The 19,632-nt window shown below is 36.3% G+C and overlaps 3 protein-coding genes across 4 annotated transcripts; all 3 read left to right on the plus strand.

Moving 5' to 3' along the window:
* Positions 1–701: 701 nt before the first annotated feature.
* On the plus strand, positions 702–1,280 carry LOC111778787 (ethylene-responsive transcription factor ERF084). The gene has a single exon (XM_023658762.1). It carries the CDS (start codon positions 702–704, stop codon positions 1,278–1,280), a length of 579 nt encoding a protein of 192 aa, XP_023514530.1.
* Positions 1,281–6,295: 5,015 nt separating this feature from the next.
* LOC111778270 lies at positions 6,296–9,928 on the plus strand. The gene is made up of 5 exons (XM_023657989.1): positions 6,296–6,681; positions 8,138–8,191; positions 8,299–8,361; positions 8,469–8,537; positions 9,263–9,928. Exons 1-5 carry the CDS (start codon positions 6,388–6,390, stop codon positions 9,536–9,538), a joined length of 756 nt encoding a protein of 251 aa, XP_023513757.1. The 5' UTR covers positions 6,296–6,387; the 3' UTR covers positions 9,539–9,928.
* Positions 9,929–11,468: 1,540 nt separating this feature from the next.
* On the plus strand, positions 11,469–14,292 carry LOC111778125 (probable receptor-like protein kinase At1g80640). Of its 2 annotated transcripts, none has more exons than XM_023657788.1 (10): positions 11,469–11,959; positions 12,239–12,412; positions 12,584–12,762; positions 12,838–12,970; positions 13,041–13,104; positions 13,185–13,281; positions 13,378–13,477; positions 13,610–13,728; positions 13,819–13,908; positions 13,990–14,292. In XM_023657788.1, exons 1-10 carry the CDS (start codon positions 11,857–11,859, stop codon positions 14,149–14,151), a joined length of 1,221 nt encoding a protein of 406 aa, XP_023513556.1. In that variant the 5' UTR covers positions 11,469–11,856; the 3' UTR covers positions 14,152–14,292. The 2 variants fall into 2 exon arrangements, with proteins under 2 accessions (XP_023513556.1, XP_023513555.1); XM_023657787.1 differs by having other exon boundaries at positions 11,471–11,959; positions 12,515–12,762.
* Positions 14,293–19,632: the final 5,340 nt, after the last annotated feature.

Here is a 19,632-nt window from a genome sequence, read left to right on the forward strand (position 1 = left end):
AAAAATGTCAAAATATTTATTGAGCTGTATAATTGCTCTTTTAAATTTCTGTCAATTTATTAAATATTTGTTCTGCGTTTTTCAAGTTACAAACATTCGCAACAAGAATATTATTGAAAAAATAATTTTAGAAAAAAAAATCATTGTAATTTCCAACAAATGAAAAGGGTATTTGCGTCATTTGTAGGGTATATGCCTCCTGCCAAACGAAAGGCAAGTATATAAATGCGAGAGATTGCGGTCTCATCGATATTGATAGGACTTTATAAAATTATTTTATTTTAAAAAAAAAAAAAAAAAAAACCTTTTTTATTTATATTTTGTATTTATTTTACTTTATAAATGTTATATTTTTACTTTCATAGGCTTAATGATTTTACACTTTTAACCTGGAATTTCCATCATTTTTATTAGTTTTCTAGTAATTATTTAAAAATTATATTATAATAATTTTAAATAAATTAATTGAAATTTGATAGAGGATGAAAGATGAAAATTGAGTAATGTGTAAAATCTAAAATTTTAGGAATTAAATGAAAACTAAATTTTAAGACAAAAATAAAAAAATAATTTTAAAATTTTGATAATAAATATAAATCATATTTTAAATTTAAAGTAATTTTTAAATTCATTAAATTATTTTACTTTCCAATATAAAAACCCCACCGATCCTTCTCCATGCGTCACCGTCTTCTTCCGCCATGATTTCCGATCAGCCAATTGACTCTCTCTACAGAGCCTTCTTCCAAACCCAATTCTCCCAATCCCCACCGCCGGACTCCCAGCTCGACGGAATCGCCGCCGTCGTCGGCCGGAAAGTCCTCTTCGGCGACATTCCTCCCTCAACCAGCAGGTCAAAGACGCCGGCCGTTACGGGGCAGAAGAGTTATAGAGGAGTACGAAAGCGGCCGTGGGGACGGTGGTCGGCAGAGATACGAGACCGAATCGGACGGTGCAGACACTGGCTGGGAACGTTCGATACGGCGGAAGAGGCGGCGCGTGCATACGACGCGGCGGCGAGGCGGTTGAGAGGATCAAAGGCGCGAACTAACTTCGAAATGCCGTTGGTAGTACCGCTTGAGTCCACATCATCATCATCCACGTCATCAGTGGAAGGGAAAAGGAATGGTAATAATGGTAATAAGTTGAAGGCGGTGAAGAAACCAAGTGGGCGGAAATGTGCGGTGGTTACGACGGCGGCGCATTTGTTCAGCCGTGGAATGGAGCTTGATTTGAAACTGGGGGTTGACTTTGTTAATGGTGGTCAAAGTGCATCATAATTCAAAGCTTATTTTGTTCTTTGGAATGGGAACCCGAAAAAAAATTTAGCTCGTTCCACTTTTGAATTGTGTGAATGTTTTGAGGAATTTAAGGTACAAATTGTTTCCATTCTGTCTGTTTTGTGTTGGGTTTCTAATGTAGAAATGAAATTGGGTTTCTTTTTTTTTAATTAGCAATATCATGTTTTAATTTTAATTTTTTTTTTTTTACCCTAAACCCTAATAAATTAGCATGAAATAATGATTAAACCAAGATTTTGACCTTATTCCGTTGGGATCGGAGTAATGATTAACCGGGACAGTTGGAGGTACTCGTATTTTATAGTCAGAGGTGAAATTATTAAATTTATGAAAGATGACAATCTTAAACAAATACGACTCTCGTTAATAATATAATATTGTCCACCTTCAGCATAAGCTCTCATGACTTTGCTTTGGATTTTTACTAAAAACCTCGTACCAATAGAGATAGTATTTCTCACTTATAAACCCATTATCATTCCCTAAATTAGTCGATGTGGGACTTCCATCATCCAACACCTCCCCTCAAACAAAGTGCGTCTCTCCTTAATCGAAGCTCGACTCCTTTGGAGTCTTAGTCTTTACTGCCTTCGAGGAGGCTTGGCTCCTTTTCTTTTGGAGTTCTTTCATTCGATATTTGAGGATTTACCAATCTATTGGCACGACTAAGTTTAGGGCATGGCTCTGATACATTGTTAGACGAACACGAGTCGTTGGTATGTGGCATTTTGGGGAAACTCAAAGCAAAGCCATGAGAGTTTGTGCTCAAAGTAGACAATATCATACCATTGTGGAGAATCATGTTAGCATTAGTCATTAATGTAAGTTGGGGAATTGAAAACGGTCGAACCCACAACTTTGTTCTACATTTGCTAATATGGCTAATGTTAAGGGTCACAATAGCTAATTTAAAGTGTTATAGGATGTTATTACTTTTAAATGTAGTAAAATTTGTCCCAAAATAAAAATGAAATCTTGAGCATAATGAAAATTAGGGTTTAGGGAAAGTGAAAGAGGGGGGGGGGGAGTTCAGAAAGATCATATCGTGATGATTATGAGAAATAACATTTGAGATGACAGTTTTAGTCGCCATCGCCATCGCCGTCGTGGATGTGCATGCCAAACCCTAATCCACACTTGCAGAAGAGAGAGAGAATTAGGGTTTCTTTTTTCCAAAAGGCTCCCATGAAAAGCGGGGTTAGAGAAGAACTTGGAACACGTACGGAGCTCCCTAATGTCCTTTTCTTTTCTTTTTCCATTTTCACCCCATCATTCCAATAGTTCCCTCTCTATCCACACCGCCTCACCCTCAGCGTCCTTTCTGGCACACCACCTGACATATCTTTCCCATTTTCACCCATCATTCCAATAGTTCCCTCTCTATCCACACCGCCTCACCCTCAGCGTCCTTTCTAGCACACCACCTGACATATCACTTAGTGTTCAGCTCCTATATCATTTGTAATAGTCCAAGCTGGTCACTTATATGTCATTTTAAGATGAGTCTAGTAGAAAATGCTTCATTCCCTTCTTTAACCTGAGATGTTTAACCTGAGATGTTTCAGTAATTTAATTTTTAATTATATATATGAATCAAAAATGAAAAATAAAAAAATAAAAACGGAAATGTGAAAAGAAAGGGATAAAAAGGGACAGCAGAATCCGTGCATGGATAACTAGGTTGATTTTCATCCCTCTAAGCAACCTAGAATTGACCGTTGATGTGATTTTATTATTATTTTTTCAATTTTCATTTATTTTTATAATATTTTGAAAATTCAATAATTCAATCTTTTTTTCTTTTAATAAAATATTTATGTATTTCCCTTATCTAATAATTATTTGTCACATCAATTAAATTCTTTCCTTTGTCTTTTATCTCTTTGAAAAAATAAATAAATATATCATATTACACAATTTATGAACTTGAATAATTGAATCTAAGAGTAATGATTAATTTCTTTTTTTTTTAATATTTATTTATTTGATAAAATATATCATATTAGAAAATGGGCCGGCACGTCTAGTACAGGCCCAATTGAGCCCAATAGTAGCGGCTCCATGGACCATCTCTATTTTCTGTTGGGCTTTCATATAAATAAATCATTTCGAAAAAGAAAGCGCTCGCTTCGAAATCGTTCTTTCACTTTGAAGAATTGAAGGAAGAGGCGAAAATGGAAAAGAATTTCTTATCGTTGCCGGAAGAATGGTAGGAAGTAGGAACTGATCTTCAGTTTCCTTCTCCAACGCCATCACAGCCACCATGTTTGAATCCTTATCTCCGATCTGCACGCAGTTCTTCTCCGTCACTACCAAGCTTCGGACTGCCCTCTCAATCTCCGATTTAAGCTTTCCGGAACTTCCGTGAATATACGGATTTGATGCCTCAAGGAAATTGCAATTTGTGATTTCGATTTCGTTACTCAAATCAGGTATCGCTGAGGCACTACGCCAGAGCCCTAATTTGAATTCAATTTCTGCATATTGGTAGAGATTCCCTCTGTTCATTCGAATCTTATCGATTCGTTAGATTCTGTGAGTTTTCTTGATCTTTCGGAATCGATTATTTCTCATTGTCATAACTTCTCGTTTTCTGGAATTTCATTGCTGTTGTATCAAAATATTGACTGATGAATCTGTAAAGGAGTTATCAAATTCATAAACCTCACAATTGCTCAAATCTGACCTGTTCTAATTGATATAGAAATGAAGATTGTAAATCTCGCAACATATTTTATCAACGCTAAGCTTAGATCTACGGATTTATCTGGGGACGAGAATCTGTGCATTTAGAAATTTGGATGTGTTGAAGGTGAACAAATGTGCAGGAATCGCAGAAGAACGCATTGGAGAAGTTGTAAGGGCATGCACAAAGACGAAGCGTACGGAAGTAAATTGATGCACAGGAATCAAGAATTCGATGATGAACTATGAACTTTCAGCAAAGATTGGGCACTGAAGATTCAAGATTAGCAATGCTTGGAAGAAGATGCTCTTCTTTAAAGTGAGTGCAGAAAGGGGTGAAGGAAGTGGAGAGAAGCTGCAGAGAATTGAGGGAAATCAAGGGCACCTAATTCTCTTCTTTCTAACGCTAATCAAAGGAATCTTTGCTTGCGCCATGGATGTCTTCTCTGGTTATTTTTTTTTTTTTTTTTTTTTTTTTTTTTTTTTAAATAAAAAAAAGTTACAGATATTATCTAGAAGTTTGAAAGATTCAAAAGTTTGAATATTTTAAATTTAAGATTAAATTAATAAAAATAAGTGTGGTATTTTGTCTGAAAAAATATTCTTAGATTTTTAAAATTTTAAATAAGATTTTTAAACTCTTCAACATTTTTTTTTAAATACATTTACACCATGTTTAAAAAAATTAAAAAATTATTACCATCAATATTTGGATTGGATGTATATTTTTAAGTCGAGTAAATTATCTACAAATCTTATTTTCTCAATTAGATCCTATTTCATATAAAAATTATATCCTATTTCATATAAAAATAGGGTTAGAATTGGAATCGGGAGAAAAACCATTCAAACAGAGGTTGACGAGTTTAAATAAAAGGACGAAGAACCAAAGGAGCTCCAAGGAGGTAAGACTAGAACTAGACGATCTAGAGCCAAAGAAAAGAGGGTGGAAGTTTGTTAAGATTAGAGCTCCAAGGAAGTAAGACTATTAGAGCTCCAAGGAGGTAAGACTAGAATTAGAGCTCCAAGGAGGTAAGACTAGAACTAGACGATCTTGAGCCAAAGAAAAGACTGTGGAAGTTTGTTAAGATTAGGATGCGATATGAGCTATGGTTTATATAATTTTTATATTCATTCCTTTCTACTATTTTTTTTCAGGTATCCGTCACGATGGAGTAGCATTGGTCATAGAAGGGTGGTTTGAGAGGGTACGTCTCATTTCCTAATAATTTGAAACAAAACTTCTTTTCTATTTTAATTAAATGACATTTTTATATTTTTAGTATCATCTTTTTTTGGGTCATGGTGAAGCTTTGAAAATTGAATCCTGACAGATGAATATTTTTAAAGTTTTTAAAAAATTTAAAAAGAATATTAATGAAAGTTTTGAAAATTGGAAAATATGTTTTAAATATTTTTAGAAGTTAAAAAAGGCATTATTAAATCAATTTAATGATATATTTGATAATGATTTTTTATTTTATTTTTTTCAATTAAAAAGTATTTTTAAGAATTTTTTTTCTTTTAAAAGTCAATAGTGTTATTTGAAACTTTTTAAAAGGTTAGGATAATTATTTTCATTAATTTAATCAATTGAAAAAAGTATTAATTCATTTTGAAAATTTGAGTATATTTTAAATATTTTTAGAAGTTAAAATCATTTTAAAAATTTAATGATATTTTAATAGTGTATAATTTTTTTTTTAAAGTTAATAGTGTAGAATAATTATTTTTATTAATTTAACCTAAAATTAATAAAGAACAAATTAATAGACGAGATCAAATCAAAACAAAATCCCTTTCAATAAATCTAAGAATCCTAAAATTTCCTTCTCACTACCATTATTTACTCCGAGGGATTAAATGCAAAACCCAAAAGAAAAAAGAAAACAAAACGAAAGAAACTATTATTGGCATTTATATATTCAAGAAGGGTAGAATAGTAAATAAGAAAATGTGGAGGGCAAGGGATGAATCACACGTGTGGAGTAGATAAATGGCACGTGTAAAAAAAGATTGAAGGTCACGCGCTTCATAAGTAAGTAACGAACTTAAAACCCATACCACCCGCCACATTTATACCCTTTCGCCGCTCCTTTATATTCCCTTAAAAAAATAATAATAACAGAAATATTCAGAAAAAAAGCAAAATATTAGGAAAATACGTGGAGTAATTGCCACGTTTTCGTAAGGGGTCCGTATGAGGTGGAAAAAAAAAAGGAAAAAAAAATAAAAAAAATAGGGAATTAAGAGAGTAGATGGGCAAGTAATGAACGTGACCATCCACTCCCAAATGACATGGCCCCATCTATATATACCTTCTTCATCCGTTCCTCCCCTTTTCTCCCCCTTCCGCCACCCCCTTTCTCTCTTTCTCTCTCTCTCTGCCTCTCTCTCCGCCATGTCCGACGACAAATGGGTCGACGTTGCTCTTTCCGATGACTCTCTTGTCGTCGACTTACTTCTTCGTCTCAACCGTTCTCCGCTCGTCAATCCTCTCTCTCCCCCTCTCCGACTCGATTGGTCCATCCGCCAGCCCCGCTCCAAGCCGATTCTTCCTCGTCAGGCTTCCGATTCCGCCGGTAAAAACTCCGATGAGGCGGCTAGAGCCAGTCCGACTACGCCTCTCACTTGGAGTAGTGGCGGTGGCGCTACCTCCGTCAGTGGCGGATTCGTTGACGCCGTAAGATCTAAGGTTGGTTTCGGTTTCGGTTTTTGCTTTCGTGTTCTGTTTTTTTCTGAAAACTCGGTGAGTCCGTTTAAAAGACGAAAATGCCCCTCCGTGGAACACATTTCTGTGTTCTTTTTCCGTCGGCGACTCTCAAATGTTTGCACCCTTTTCTTCTAACTTCTAATTATTCCTCTTTGTGAATTTACGATTCTACCCTTCCCTTCCCTTTTTCCACCGCCGGCGACTTTCCCGTCAAGTTTTTCAAAATTACCGGAATACCCATTTCGACCAACAACGAAAACGGAAAACCCTTTTGCCCATTCATCCAAACGGTGACCTCTGAGGGAGTCCACAGCAATAGGTCAAAGAGTGGCATTTTGGTAATTTAAACCAAAAAAAAAGGAGGAAGCAGTATGAAAAGAGTCAAACCCCTGTCTCCATTGGCTCAATAACTCCCATCTTGAACATAGTCAAACCCTAGACTCTACCACAAGGGTCATTTTCGTCATTTCACCCCAAAGCCCTAAAAGGGCCCCTCTTTATCGGTGGCGTGTTTCCATGGCAACGATGTCTGTGTGTCAATGGTGTTGGTGGTTGTGCCCTTCGTTTATGAAAATCATTTTAAAAAAAAAAAAAAAAATCCAGTGCGGTCAGTTGCACCATAGCTTTATACACTTGCTTCATCACTACACTTCTTGTTCCCAAATCTGACAAAAGTTTTATGTGTGTATGTTTTTTTTAATGTTAAAAGAGAAAGTAGATTCGTTTGTATGGTCAAAAGATGTGTCGTGTTCTTTCCTATAACCATGAATTTTTGTGTCCGGAAAATGGTACAACTAACACTGCCCCTTATTGGTGAACTCCATGTTTAATCATTACAAACTAATCCTTGTTTAACACTTGTTAATTGTTGATTAACTCTCTTGTTTAACTACTTAATGGGTTCTTCATCGTGTTGAATGGAGGAGAGACGACCCCACTTGTGGAAAAAGTGTTCAACTTGTGAAATGGGGCATCTTTAATTCAATGCCTTTCTTCATTTGCTTGGATTGGTGGTATTAGTGGATATGATTGTTTAGTACTCACCTCGGGTTTCGATTTGAATCCTTATCTCACGTATGAACACTTGACCTCGACCCGAGTCCCGATCGAGATCCATTTGTTCTTTATTTATGGTTTCTCTGTAATTGTTTAGTAGTGACCTCGGGTTTGGGTTTGAATCCTTATCTCAGTATGAATACGGGTCGGGATCTCGGGATCCATTTGTTCGTTATTTATTGTTTTTCTATCATTTGAGTTGATTGTTTAGTTGTGGCTGTTATGACACTTTTGTAACTTCACTACTAAAACCTCGGGTTTGGGTTTGAATCCTTATCTCATGTACGAAAACTTGACCCGGACCTAGACCCGGGTCTGAATCTGGATCAAATTGTTGGTTATTTGACTAAGGGGATGAGTTTTGAATGTATTATATGTGCAGAATGCTGGTAAGAGTGAAGTAGTTGCAACAATGAAGAGGCCAAGAAAGAAAAAGGTATGGTTTTTTTGACCCTTTGCTTTGCCTTCTTTTGGTTAGTGTATTAGATTCTGATATCATTTCCTTTTTGGACAATCATGATGGGTATCCATGGTGGTTGGCAGACACTTGGAGAACTCAAAGAGGAGGAGGTTTTGCTATTGAAGGAAAGGAGAAGCTTGAAAGATGTATGTTTTTTTCTGTAAGAATCATATGATAATGGTCGTTTTCTAGTGTCGGTCTTGGTCTCGGTCTCGGTCGAGCTCTTGCTAAGCTTTTCCTTTTATAAGAGCAGGCCTTGGCGATCTTGCGGCTCACTGTCGAAAAACAGAGGTCTATCAATGGAAGCTTGAAGAAAATGAAGGTGAAGAACTTCCACTGTTATTTCTCCTTGACTGGAAAGCTGCTGCTGTTTCTTTCTTGCTTTTTAGCCCTTTTTCTTATGTCCTTTTTGCTGAGGTTTGCATATGTAACTATGATCTGCTCAAGCCCGCTAGCAGATATTGTTCGGGCTTCTCCTTAACCGTGTCTGCTACGGAGAGGTTTCCATACCCTTATAAAGAATTCTTTGTTCTCATCCCCTGTCGATATAGGATCTCACAATTCACTCCCCTTTGGGAGCGTCCTCGCTGATACTCACTCCCTTCTTCAACTGATGCGGGACCCCCCAAATTCACCTCCTTTTGAGATCCAGCGTCCTTGCTGGCACACCGCCTCGTGTCCACCCTCCTTCGAGGCTCAGCTTCCTTGCTGGCACATCGTCTAGTGTCTAGCTCTGATACCATCTGTAATAGCCCAAGCCCACTGATAGCAGATATTGTCCTCTTTGGACTTTCTCTTTCGGACTTCCTTTCAAGATTTTTAAAACACGTATGTTAGGGGGAGGTTTCCACGCCGTTATAAGAAATTCTTTATTCTCTTCCCCGATCGACGTGGGAATCAAATGGGTTGTTTATGAACGGATTCTTTTCAAAATAGTTCTAAAAGTAGTGCTTTAATCAGGTAGCTTTGAGGATTGGAACAGCTTTAGCTGTTTTTACTGAATGTGTTACATAAAGAAGCTAACTTGTTCTTTTTGAAACTCTACAGATTGATTTCGATTCGCAACAAGCGATCGAGATGGCTGTAACATCTGCTATGCCGAAGGAGGCGAGCTCCAACCGACCTCAACTGCAGACGCTACCGATATCTATATGCAACACAATGCCTGTCAGAGTCGATGCTTCTTCCTACCAATTACCTCTGCCAAATGTTTCTTGCAAACTACAGGAGATGGGAACTCTTGGGACCGTTCGTTCGATACCCGATCTTAATGTGCCTTTTCAAGAGGACTCCAGTGCCGACGTCTTGTACCGAATGAGCTAAGACGAATTCAACCGAAACAAACCGATATTAAGCTTCAATAACTAAGAGGGACGAAGATCGACAACGACAACGACGACAACAACAAAACCATTTGCTTCGTAATAAGATGTAGTTCCTGAATCCTAACCGTTATAGGCTCGAGTTACTTACAACTGTAATTACGTAACCATTTTTCTTAGCTGCATATTCATATATCTTCTTCCTTTTTCCCTTCCCATAGTACGTGAAAAAATCGAGCATAGAACCGTGTAGAGACCCCGAAAACTCGTTAGCTGTTTAGTTATTATATTATTCATTCATAGTCAGTCTGTTTATTTTGGTTGTAGCCAACCCTTACCCTGTAATTACTGCATAATTTCAAACAAAGTTCAGTGTTCCATTTCATTTCTTCATTCCTTCTTAATGTTCTTCTCTTCATCATACAGCAATCTTTTAAGAGTTTAGAGAGGCCCATCAAAGTTTCAAACTTTGAAGATCCAGTCAATTCAAAAGGCCCACAAAAGCTTTCAACTTTCGTTAAACGGAACCTCTCTCTAGTAGACGCGTTTCAAAATTGTGACGCTAACGGCAATACGTAATGGACAATAACAGACAATATTTGTTAGTGATGGACTTGGGTTATTACTGTTAGACGAACACGACTCTCCACAATGGTATGATATTGTCCACTTTGAACATAAGCTCTCATGACTTTGGTTTGGGTTTCTCCAGAAGGCCTCATACCAATGGAGAGAGTATTCATCGGTTATAAACCCATCAGCCGATGTGAGACTTTCATCATCCAACAATTACAAATAGTATTAGAGCTAGAGATTGAGTCATGTGCCGGTGAGAATGATAGTCCCCAAAGAGGGTGGATTGTGAGATCTCACGTGGGTTGGAAAGGAGAACAAAGCATTTCGCATTTCTTATCATGTGAAAATCTCTCCCTAACCGACGTGTTTTAAAATTGTGAGACTGATGATGATAGGTAACAGACTAAAACCGACTATCTACTAACAGTAGACTTGGGTCTAATCAAAAGAAGTTTTTTTTGTTTATAATTTTATTGCTGAAGAAAATAATTTTTTAAATTTTTTTTTAAGCTCGATTTTAACTTTTAACCTTTTTATCGAAAATATATGTTTAAATGAGTCTAGCACATAAACGAACTATTTCATTATAGAAGTAACATGTTTATTTCCCGAGCATCGTATTAGTGATAATGAAGAAGCGCCGAAGGCAGCTATTACATCCCCTCCCCTATTTCACCAACAAACAAAGCACATTAAAATTAGTGAAAATTAGGGTATCACTGACAACATTATATTGAGGTCTATCCTACCAAAAACATCCTTAAACAACGGTCCAAAACACAAGCAAACAATACTAGGATTTGTTGTTTACCCACATTTGGGATTCCCACTCATATAAGCACATGGATGTTTTACTTTTTATAATATTTATTTTAAACTATAAACAAAAAAGGGGATTGATGTATGTTCTTCGACTCGATCATTCATATTTTATGTCAATTGAGGTACGCTTATGTTAACAAGATTAAAATAAATATTTTAAAAGTTCATAAATGATGACTTCAAATATACTTTTAAGAAAAGGGAAGAACAAAAGCAAATTTCTTTTTGAGCCTAAAAAATAGCCTTTTTGAAAGGCATTATATAATTTGGGCCATGGATTGTGATGTTAGTAGACAGTGATCACATGAGAGCTGTGAGATGTCACAAGCAAAAGCAACACATTATCTCATTTCTCATCAACAAACATTAATGGCAATGTAGGTTCCACTTAATTATTATTTCCCCTTCAAAAAAAGGCTCAAATTCAATACACTTTTTTCAAGAAAATGAAACATTAAGCAAAGAAAACGACAGTAAATCTTACAAATCATTCAAAATTTTGTAATAGAAACATGAACAATTTAAGATGAAGCTGATTATGAAAGCTATTAACTTAATCCACTTTCTTAATCATGATTAGCGAGGCAAGAACAAATGCAAGGAATTCGAAGTTTCCATGATATAAAGCCCAGATGGAAAAACAAAATTAAAGCATGTTTTTTGAAAATTTCAAGATTATAGTGTGGCCCATGAACCAATCTAATCCAATTAAAAAATCGAGTTGGGTCTCTCGAGGTTGTGCCCTCTCCACCACAGCCCCACATTCATAGATTTCGAATTCTTTAACCCTTTTCGATAGCTGCTTGAAGGTCGTGAGCCTACCAAATATGAAGAAAAAAGTGTTTTCTTGGTTTCCCTGAAGCTGTTCTTTGTCTGTTCTTGAGTGCAGAGCGAAGAACAGAGAAATCTGGAAGGTGGGTTATGAATAATCTTCATGCTATTTTCCCAATGATCGATGCGAGGCCAGAGCTTGCTGGGTTTTCAATTTCTCACATGGTAGCCAAAATGGAAGCTCAATCCCCAGGTTTTTGCTTCTGATTCTGTTCTGTTTCTTGTCTTTGTGTTCTTTGGTGCATGTTTGTTTGTTTCTGGGACATGTTAGATGAGAGATGTTTATGAGCTTTCAAATTCAAACTGGGAATGAGAACAAGACAAGAAACATAGGCGCTATAGAGTGAAGAGGTTTTAGTATCTTGTGTTCTTGCTGGTCCTTAATGTCTGTCTCATTTTAGTGTTTTGTGTTCTTTCTTGGCTTTCTAATCTGTTGGTTTGAGCTGTTTAAGTGTTGTTTGTTAACACACAGGAGTTCCTGAGGTTATTAGAGTAGTTCATCACCAAGATTTGAACAAGAGAATTCTTGTAGCATTGGTTGTTTCTTCCACTCTTCTTGGAGCTATATTGTTGTTCCTTTTGTGTGTTTGGATATATCGTCGAAGAACGTCGAAACTCGATGATGGAGAATGTCGAAAGGATTTGGGTACTTTCCTTATCAGTTTGATTGAACTCTTTTGTAGCTTTTTGATTAGTATGAATGTAGTACACCAACTTATGATGTTGTTTTCTCTCTGTCGATTCGAAGAGGTTTCGAAATCGACGACGATGAACCCCATATCCAGATTTAACTCCTTGAGGTTGGCTAATTTTAAAGGTTCGGTTTCGATGATCGATTATAAACTGTTGGAAGCCGCTACTGATAACTTCAGCAAAAGCAATGTTTTGGACGAGGGTAGTACCGGACATGTTTATAAAGCTCGATTCGATGATAAAATGCTTGCAGCTGTGAAGAGAATCGACTGTGGAGGACCGGATGCTGAACGAGAATTCGAGGTTTATCGATCATTTGCTGATTATTTCTTTGCTTGTTCATGTTTGTGATTGAAGAGCTCCAATTTTATTTGGCAGAATGAGGTGAACTGGTTGTGTAAAATACGACATCAAAACGTAATCAAGCTCTTGGGGCACTGCATTCGTGACGAAACACGGTTTCTTGTTTACGAGATGATGCAGAATGGATCTTTGGAGTCTCAATTGCACGGTATGGATTTGCTTTAGGTGTAGAATGAAAACACGAGAATCTCGAACTCAACTATTGCTTCATCTCTTAGGACCTTCTCATGGATCGGCTTTAACGTGGCATCTCCGAATGAAGATCGCGGTCGACATTGCAAGGTAAGTCCACCATTCACATAGATCACTCGTCTTTTCTCTGTATCAATAGACATAAGAGTCGTCATTTTGTACGTTGTTAGAGGATTGGAGTATCTTCACGAGCACCGAAGTCCTCCGGTCGTTCACCGTGACTTAAAATCATCGAATATCCTTCTAGATTCGGACTTTAACGCCAAGGTACGAAAACTTCACATAAACCAGCCGAGTTTCCCTGTTTATTACTTCATTAGAACTTTCAGAAGGTTTCTCATTCATTCAGTTTACTTCATCCAGCTCTCTGACTTTGGCCTTACTGTAAACTTGGGAGCTCAAAATAAGAACATAAAGCTCTCGGGAACGCTCGGATATGTCGCCCCCGAGTACCTTTTAGACGGTATGCAAGCTTCTCATAACTTTCTGATCTGCATATGACTTTAGCACCATGACAACACGAAAGTTCGTCATTCATTTAGAGTAGTACCGACTTTCTGATACGAAAACTATGTCGATGACCATTATTTTCCAGGTAAACTAACAGATAAAAGCGACGTCTATGCTTTCGGGGTCGTTCTTTTAGAGCTTCTGACCGGGAAAAAGCCCGTCGAGAAAATGGGACCTACTCAATCCCAATCTCTAGTTTCATGGGTAGCTTATACTTTTCTTTCCCCACCAGTTTTTTGTTCTTTATATCAATTGCAATCAGCATAGTGAACTGTGTTATCAAGCCAAATGCAGGCAATCCCGCAACTTAGCGACCGATCAAAGCTACCGAAAGTTGTCGATCCCGTGATAAGGGACACAATGGATTTGAAGCACTTATACCAAGTTTGTTCATTGCATTGCTCTTGTTCAATCCGTTAATGTTTTTTTTTCAATCCATTCTTAGATGCTGCTAAATTCAAACAGGTTGCTGCTGTAGCTGTGTTATGTGTACAATCGGAACCGAGCTATCGACCGTTGGTTACCGACGTTCTGCATTCCCTGATCCCTCTTGTACCTGTAGAGCTTGGAGGATCACTAAGAATTACCGAACCGCTGCATCTGAAAGAGCCTTCGTCGACCCGCTAACCGATCATAGAAAGAATTCAATGCTTTGTTCAATCACATTCTACACTGATTGAAAGGAAAACAGTTGTGTTTGGTGAAATTCTTATTTAAACATTGTTTAAATAGTTAATTATAAGATTAGTACCTAAGCTTTCGTTTATATATTAATTATGTGTAATTCAACTTTTTTTAAAAAAGAAATTAATCAACTTGAATTTTGCACCCTATAAGATATTAAATTTTTAATTTTATGTTTAATAAATTTGTGAGTTTCTAAAGATTATATACTTTTTTAAAAAATTATAAAATTAAAAATCTAAGAACATATCTCAAGAATTAAATTTTTTTTTTTTTTAAATATTATGTTCATGGGTAACAAAAAGATTGGTCTATCCTAGGTTGAATTTAATGGGCCATTCACTGTTGGTTCGGCCCAATTCATTATCCTAGGTTGAATTTAATGGGCCATTCACTAGTTGGGCCAGCCCAATTCATTATCCTAGGTTGAATTTAATGGGCCATTCACTAGTTGGGCCAGCCCAATTCATTATCCTAGGTTGAATTTAATGGGCCATTCACTAGTTGGGCCAGCCCAATTCATTATCCTAGGTTGAATTTAATGGGCCATTCACTAGTTGGGCCAGCCCAATTCATTATCCTAGGTTGAATTTAATGGGCCATTCACTAGTTGGGCCAGCCCAATTCATTATCCTAGGTTGAATTTAATGGGCCATTCACTAGTTGGGCCAGCCCAATTCATTATCCTAGGTTGAATTTAATGGGCCATTCACTAGTTGGGCCAGCCCAATTCATTATCCTAGGTTGAATTTAATGGGCCATTCACTAGTTGGGCCAGCCCAATTCATTATCCTAGGTTGAATTTAATGGGTCATTCACTAGTTGGTCCAGCCCAATTCATAATAGTAATGTTTTTCTTCCCCTAATTAGTTTGGACACGTTTAAATTAGCATAATAAACAAGATAACTAAAAAATTTATTTTGAATTTCTTATAATTCAAAAAAAAAAAAAAAAAAAAACAATTTAAAATTTGAAACTGGGTGTAAAATAACTCTGCATTAAGATATATATACCCGACGGTTGATTGATAGATTAATATATTTGATAGTTACTAGGCCTGACATAGTTTATTTCGTTCGTATGCTTAGTCAATTTATGCATGAACCAAGAAAATCACATTGGGAGGCAGCTCTTCGAGTTCTGAGATACGTTAAAGGTACTCCTGGTCAAGGACTCCTACTACCATCTAAAAACAATTTAAGATTACAAGCATATTGCAATTTTGATTTGGTGGTTTTCGAACTTTCATACGGTTTATTTCTGGGTTCTGCATTTTCCTCGAAAATTTAATTATTTCTTGGAAGTCTAAAAAGTACACTAATGTGTCCAGATCATCAGCAGGAGCCGAGTATCGAGCTATGGCAAATACTTGTTTAGAGTTAACTTGGTTAAGATACATTTTTCAAGACTTGAATGTTCAACTGTCTGAACCAACATTATTACATTGTGATAACCAAGCAGCATTACATATAGCAGCCAATCCAGTTTTTCAAGAACGTACGAAAAACATTGAAATAGATTGTCATATAGTTCAAGAAAAGTTAGAAGCTGCAATCATCAAATCGTGTTATGTTACAACTAAAATGCAATTGGCAAATGTTTTCACTAATGCTTTTTGAAGACATCAGTTTGATTTTTTGAAGGACAAGTTGGGTGTGATTGACATACGCTCTCCAACTTGAGAGGAGTATTAAAATATATATTTGGAGAATATATTTTTAGTTACGGAGTATATTTAGATATCCGTAATTAGTTAATATTTTTATTTTTTTAGAGTTGTCCGTAGTATATTTTATCTTAGGATTTGATTAGCAGTCTATTTTTATCTTATTTACAAGATTTAGTTAGATATATATTTTCCCTCATTTTTAGGTATTAGTTGATAGTTTGTATCCAATTTAAACGTTATAAACATTAATGAAGATGGTTCGTATTTTCCATCCGAATTCTCTTTCTATTTCTCATTTTAACACTATGTCCACGTCATAATTTTGAAAATTCTCTTAGTTGTTTATAGGATTAATGTCGCTTAAAGTTGGAGTGCTTAATTTATATTTAGTGTATAGATTTTATCGTCTCGAGCTATGTAGAGTTAGACTCAAACTTGACTCTAATTTTCGAGCGAGAATTCATCAACCTTATTCTAATATGGTTCATTTATGTACCTTTCCATTACTCGAGTACATAAATAGATATTTTTGGACGAGAGAGACAATGAGATTGATTTGGATTGTGTTTTATGGAGAACACGTGGATCCGAAAGGGGAGAAGGGTAAAAGCCATGTGCTAAGGTGAGTATGTATTTGGATAATATGGGGAGGCCATGTGAAGGTATGGCTAAGTGAGGAGAAACAAAATCAACTATCTATATATTAAAAAAAAAACTTTAAAACTTATCCATATGTGATTATTTTAAGGTTTATCCATACAAATGAGCTCAATTTGTCCATTGTCATATGTTTCTTAGTAAATATGTATCCGGGATATGATTAGTACCATAACGTCCCAATGCTACCCGAGTCATAGGGATTAAGGTTGTTAACAACTCAAGCCCGTCATTAGCCGATATTGTCTGTTTTGGCCTGTTACGTATTGTCGTCAGCCTCACATTTTTAAAATGCGTCTACTGGGGAGAGATTTTCTTATAGATAAGAAATGTTTCATTTCCCTCTCCAATTGATATGAGATCTCACGATGGAATCCATCCCCTTTGGGAGCTTGGCTCTGATACCATTTGTAATAGCCCAAGCCCACAGCTAGTAGATATTGTCTGCTTTTGCCCGTTATGTATCGTCGTTAGCCTCACAATTTTAAAACAGGTCTATTAGGTAGAGATTATACACCCTTCTAAGGAATGTTTCATTCCCCTCTCCAACCGATGTGGGATCTCAAATCCACCCTCTTGGAGGCCCAGCGTCCTCGCTGGCACACCGCCCAGTATTTGGCTCTGATATCATTTGTAACATGTCAAACCTACCGCTAACAAATATTGTTCTCTTTGGATTTCCCCTTCCAGGCTTCCTCTCAAGATCTTATAACGCGTCACTAGAGAGAGGTTTCTACATTTTTATAAGGAATATTTCGTTCTTCTCTCCAATCGATGTGGGATCTCACACATGGATCACGAAGATAGGCATAGAAAAACGATTTAGCTCATTCATTCTAACACTCATCTAGAGCTTGACGGTAGCAGACACGAGCATGCATGGCATGACGATATGGTCCTACTAGGACTCAAGATTCCAAATCTTAAAAGAATAAAAAGACACATTGAGACCCAACAAAATATCCCAAAATCAAGCTAAGTTATTCGATTAACAATTAAACTATATATTAAAAGACAAATTCCATTTTATAAGCTCACTAAAATTACACTATGATTGTAAATCATCATTACTCCAACTAAGTAACAAAATTTGGAAAATAATTGAATCAATTGGTGAATGAATCTATCTTAGGCAGAGATTAATGATTATGTTAGGGGTAATGAAATTATACTAATTAATGATAAGTGAGCTTAGTGCATAATATTAATTAATTAAACCAAATGACATAACATAATCCAAACATATTCATGAAGCCAAATAAATATTGAAGACAAAATCACATGTTTTTTTTTTCAAACGTTAAAAAAAACATGTGGGTCCTAAGTTGTTGGAACTTGTTTGGTAAGCGTGAATGACATATCCCAACCCTATATATGCACTCCCCAAAAAAGCATCACTATTTCTCACTCAATTCATATCTTCATATCCTTCCAAAAGTAGTCGACAAAGTGCATTTCCATTTAATATTTTCTCTTTTTCCCTTCAAACCCTAAAGTTTTTTTATTTTATTATATGCTTCCCTTCTCCAATCACTTCGCTTTCATTGATCATTACACGATCTTCCTCTACGATTACGGTCATGATTATGCTTCGGTTTCAACCTAAAAGATATTATACCTAGTCGTTTTCTACTAGGTTCGGACTATATTTACGTTTCTAACGTTGTAAGATCTTCTTAAACGATCTATGCTTCAGTTTCGACCTAAAAGATATCATTTATGGTCGTTCTCTACTGGGTTCGAACTATATTTATGTTTCTAACGTTGTGGGATCTTCTTAAACGATTTTTCTTCTATGCTTCGGTTTCGACTTAAAAGATATTATTACTGGTCGTCCTCTACTGGGTTCGGACTATATTTACGTTTCTAACATCTTAGGATCTTCTTAAACGATTTTTCTTCGATGCTTCGGTTTCGACCTAAAAGATATTATTCTGGATCGTCCTCTACTGGGTTCGGACTATATTTACGTTTCTAACGTTTTAGGATCTTCTTAAACGATTTTTCTTCGATGTTTCGATTTCGACCTAAAAGATATCATTTTTGGTCATTCTCTACTGGGTTCAAACTATATTTACGTTTCTAACATTGTAGGATCTTCTTAAACGATTTTTCTTCTATGCTTGGGTTTCGATCTAAAAGATATCATTTATGGTCGTTCTCTACTGGGTTCGAACTATATTTACATTTCTAACGTCGTAGGATCTTCTTAAACGGTTTTTCTTCTGTGCTTTGGTTTCGACCTAAAAGATATCATTTTTTGTCGTTCTCTACTGGGTTCGAACTATATTTACGTTTCTAACGTTGTAGGATCTTCTTAAACGATTTTTCTTCTATGCTTCGGTTTCAACCTAAAAGATATCATTTATGGTCGTTCTCCTACTAGGTTCGAACTATATTTACGTTTCTAACGTTGTAGGATCTTCTTACACGATTTTTCTTCAAATTCTACCTAAATTATCTCATCTCTGATATTTTCGCTACTGGGTCGAGACTATATTTGCATCTCTAACACTAAAGAGCTTAATACTTGAACTAAACAAGGAATGACGCGATTTGGGACCATATTTCCTTTACGCGGTTCGTAAGGGCTAACACTCGATTTTGTATCGAATCGTATCAAGGATGGCTCGACCGGGAAGGATAAGCGTGGTGGGGGATGAGTCAAAAAAGGTGGGAATTAAGGTGCTCAAAGAACAAGCAAAGCTGTAAAGTTGATTATAAGAAGTGGAAAGCAAGAGAGGAGAGAGAGAAAGATGAAAAAATGTGTTGGGGAGAGAGAAAATGAAGATTAAAAGGAAAGAGTCATGTTTCCTGTTTACAAACCCTCATGTGTTCATATTTGGCTGCACTCCAACTCCCATTTCTTGGATTCCTCCATTGATTCAAACCCAAAAACACACACATTCATAAGAACACACAAAGAAACAGACAAGACAATCAAGTTTTCTCTCTCTTTGTTCTTTAATGAATTTTATAATTTTATGTTTTTTTCTTTTTTTTTTTTAATATTCTCACTTTACCCTTTTTCTTTTTCCTTTTGCATGATCCAATGCAGCCACTAACTCGATCAAATTGTTTCTTTAATTTTCTTTTC

This window comes from Cucurbita pepo, chromosome LG17 (genome assembly GCF_002806865.2).
Source record: "Cucurbita pepo subsp. pepo cultivar mu-cu-16 chromosome LG17, ASM280686v2, whole genome shotgun sequence".
Classification (NCBI taxonomy): Eukaryota; Viridiplantae; Streptophyta; class Magnoliopsida; order Cucurbitales; family Cucurbitaceae; genus Cucurbita; species Cucurbita pepo.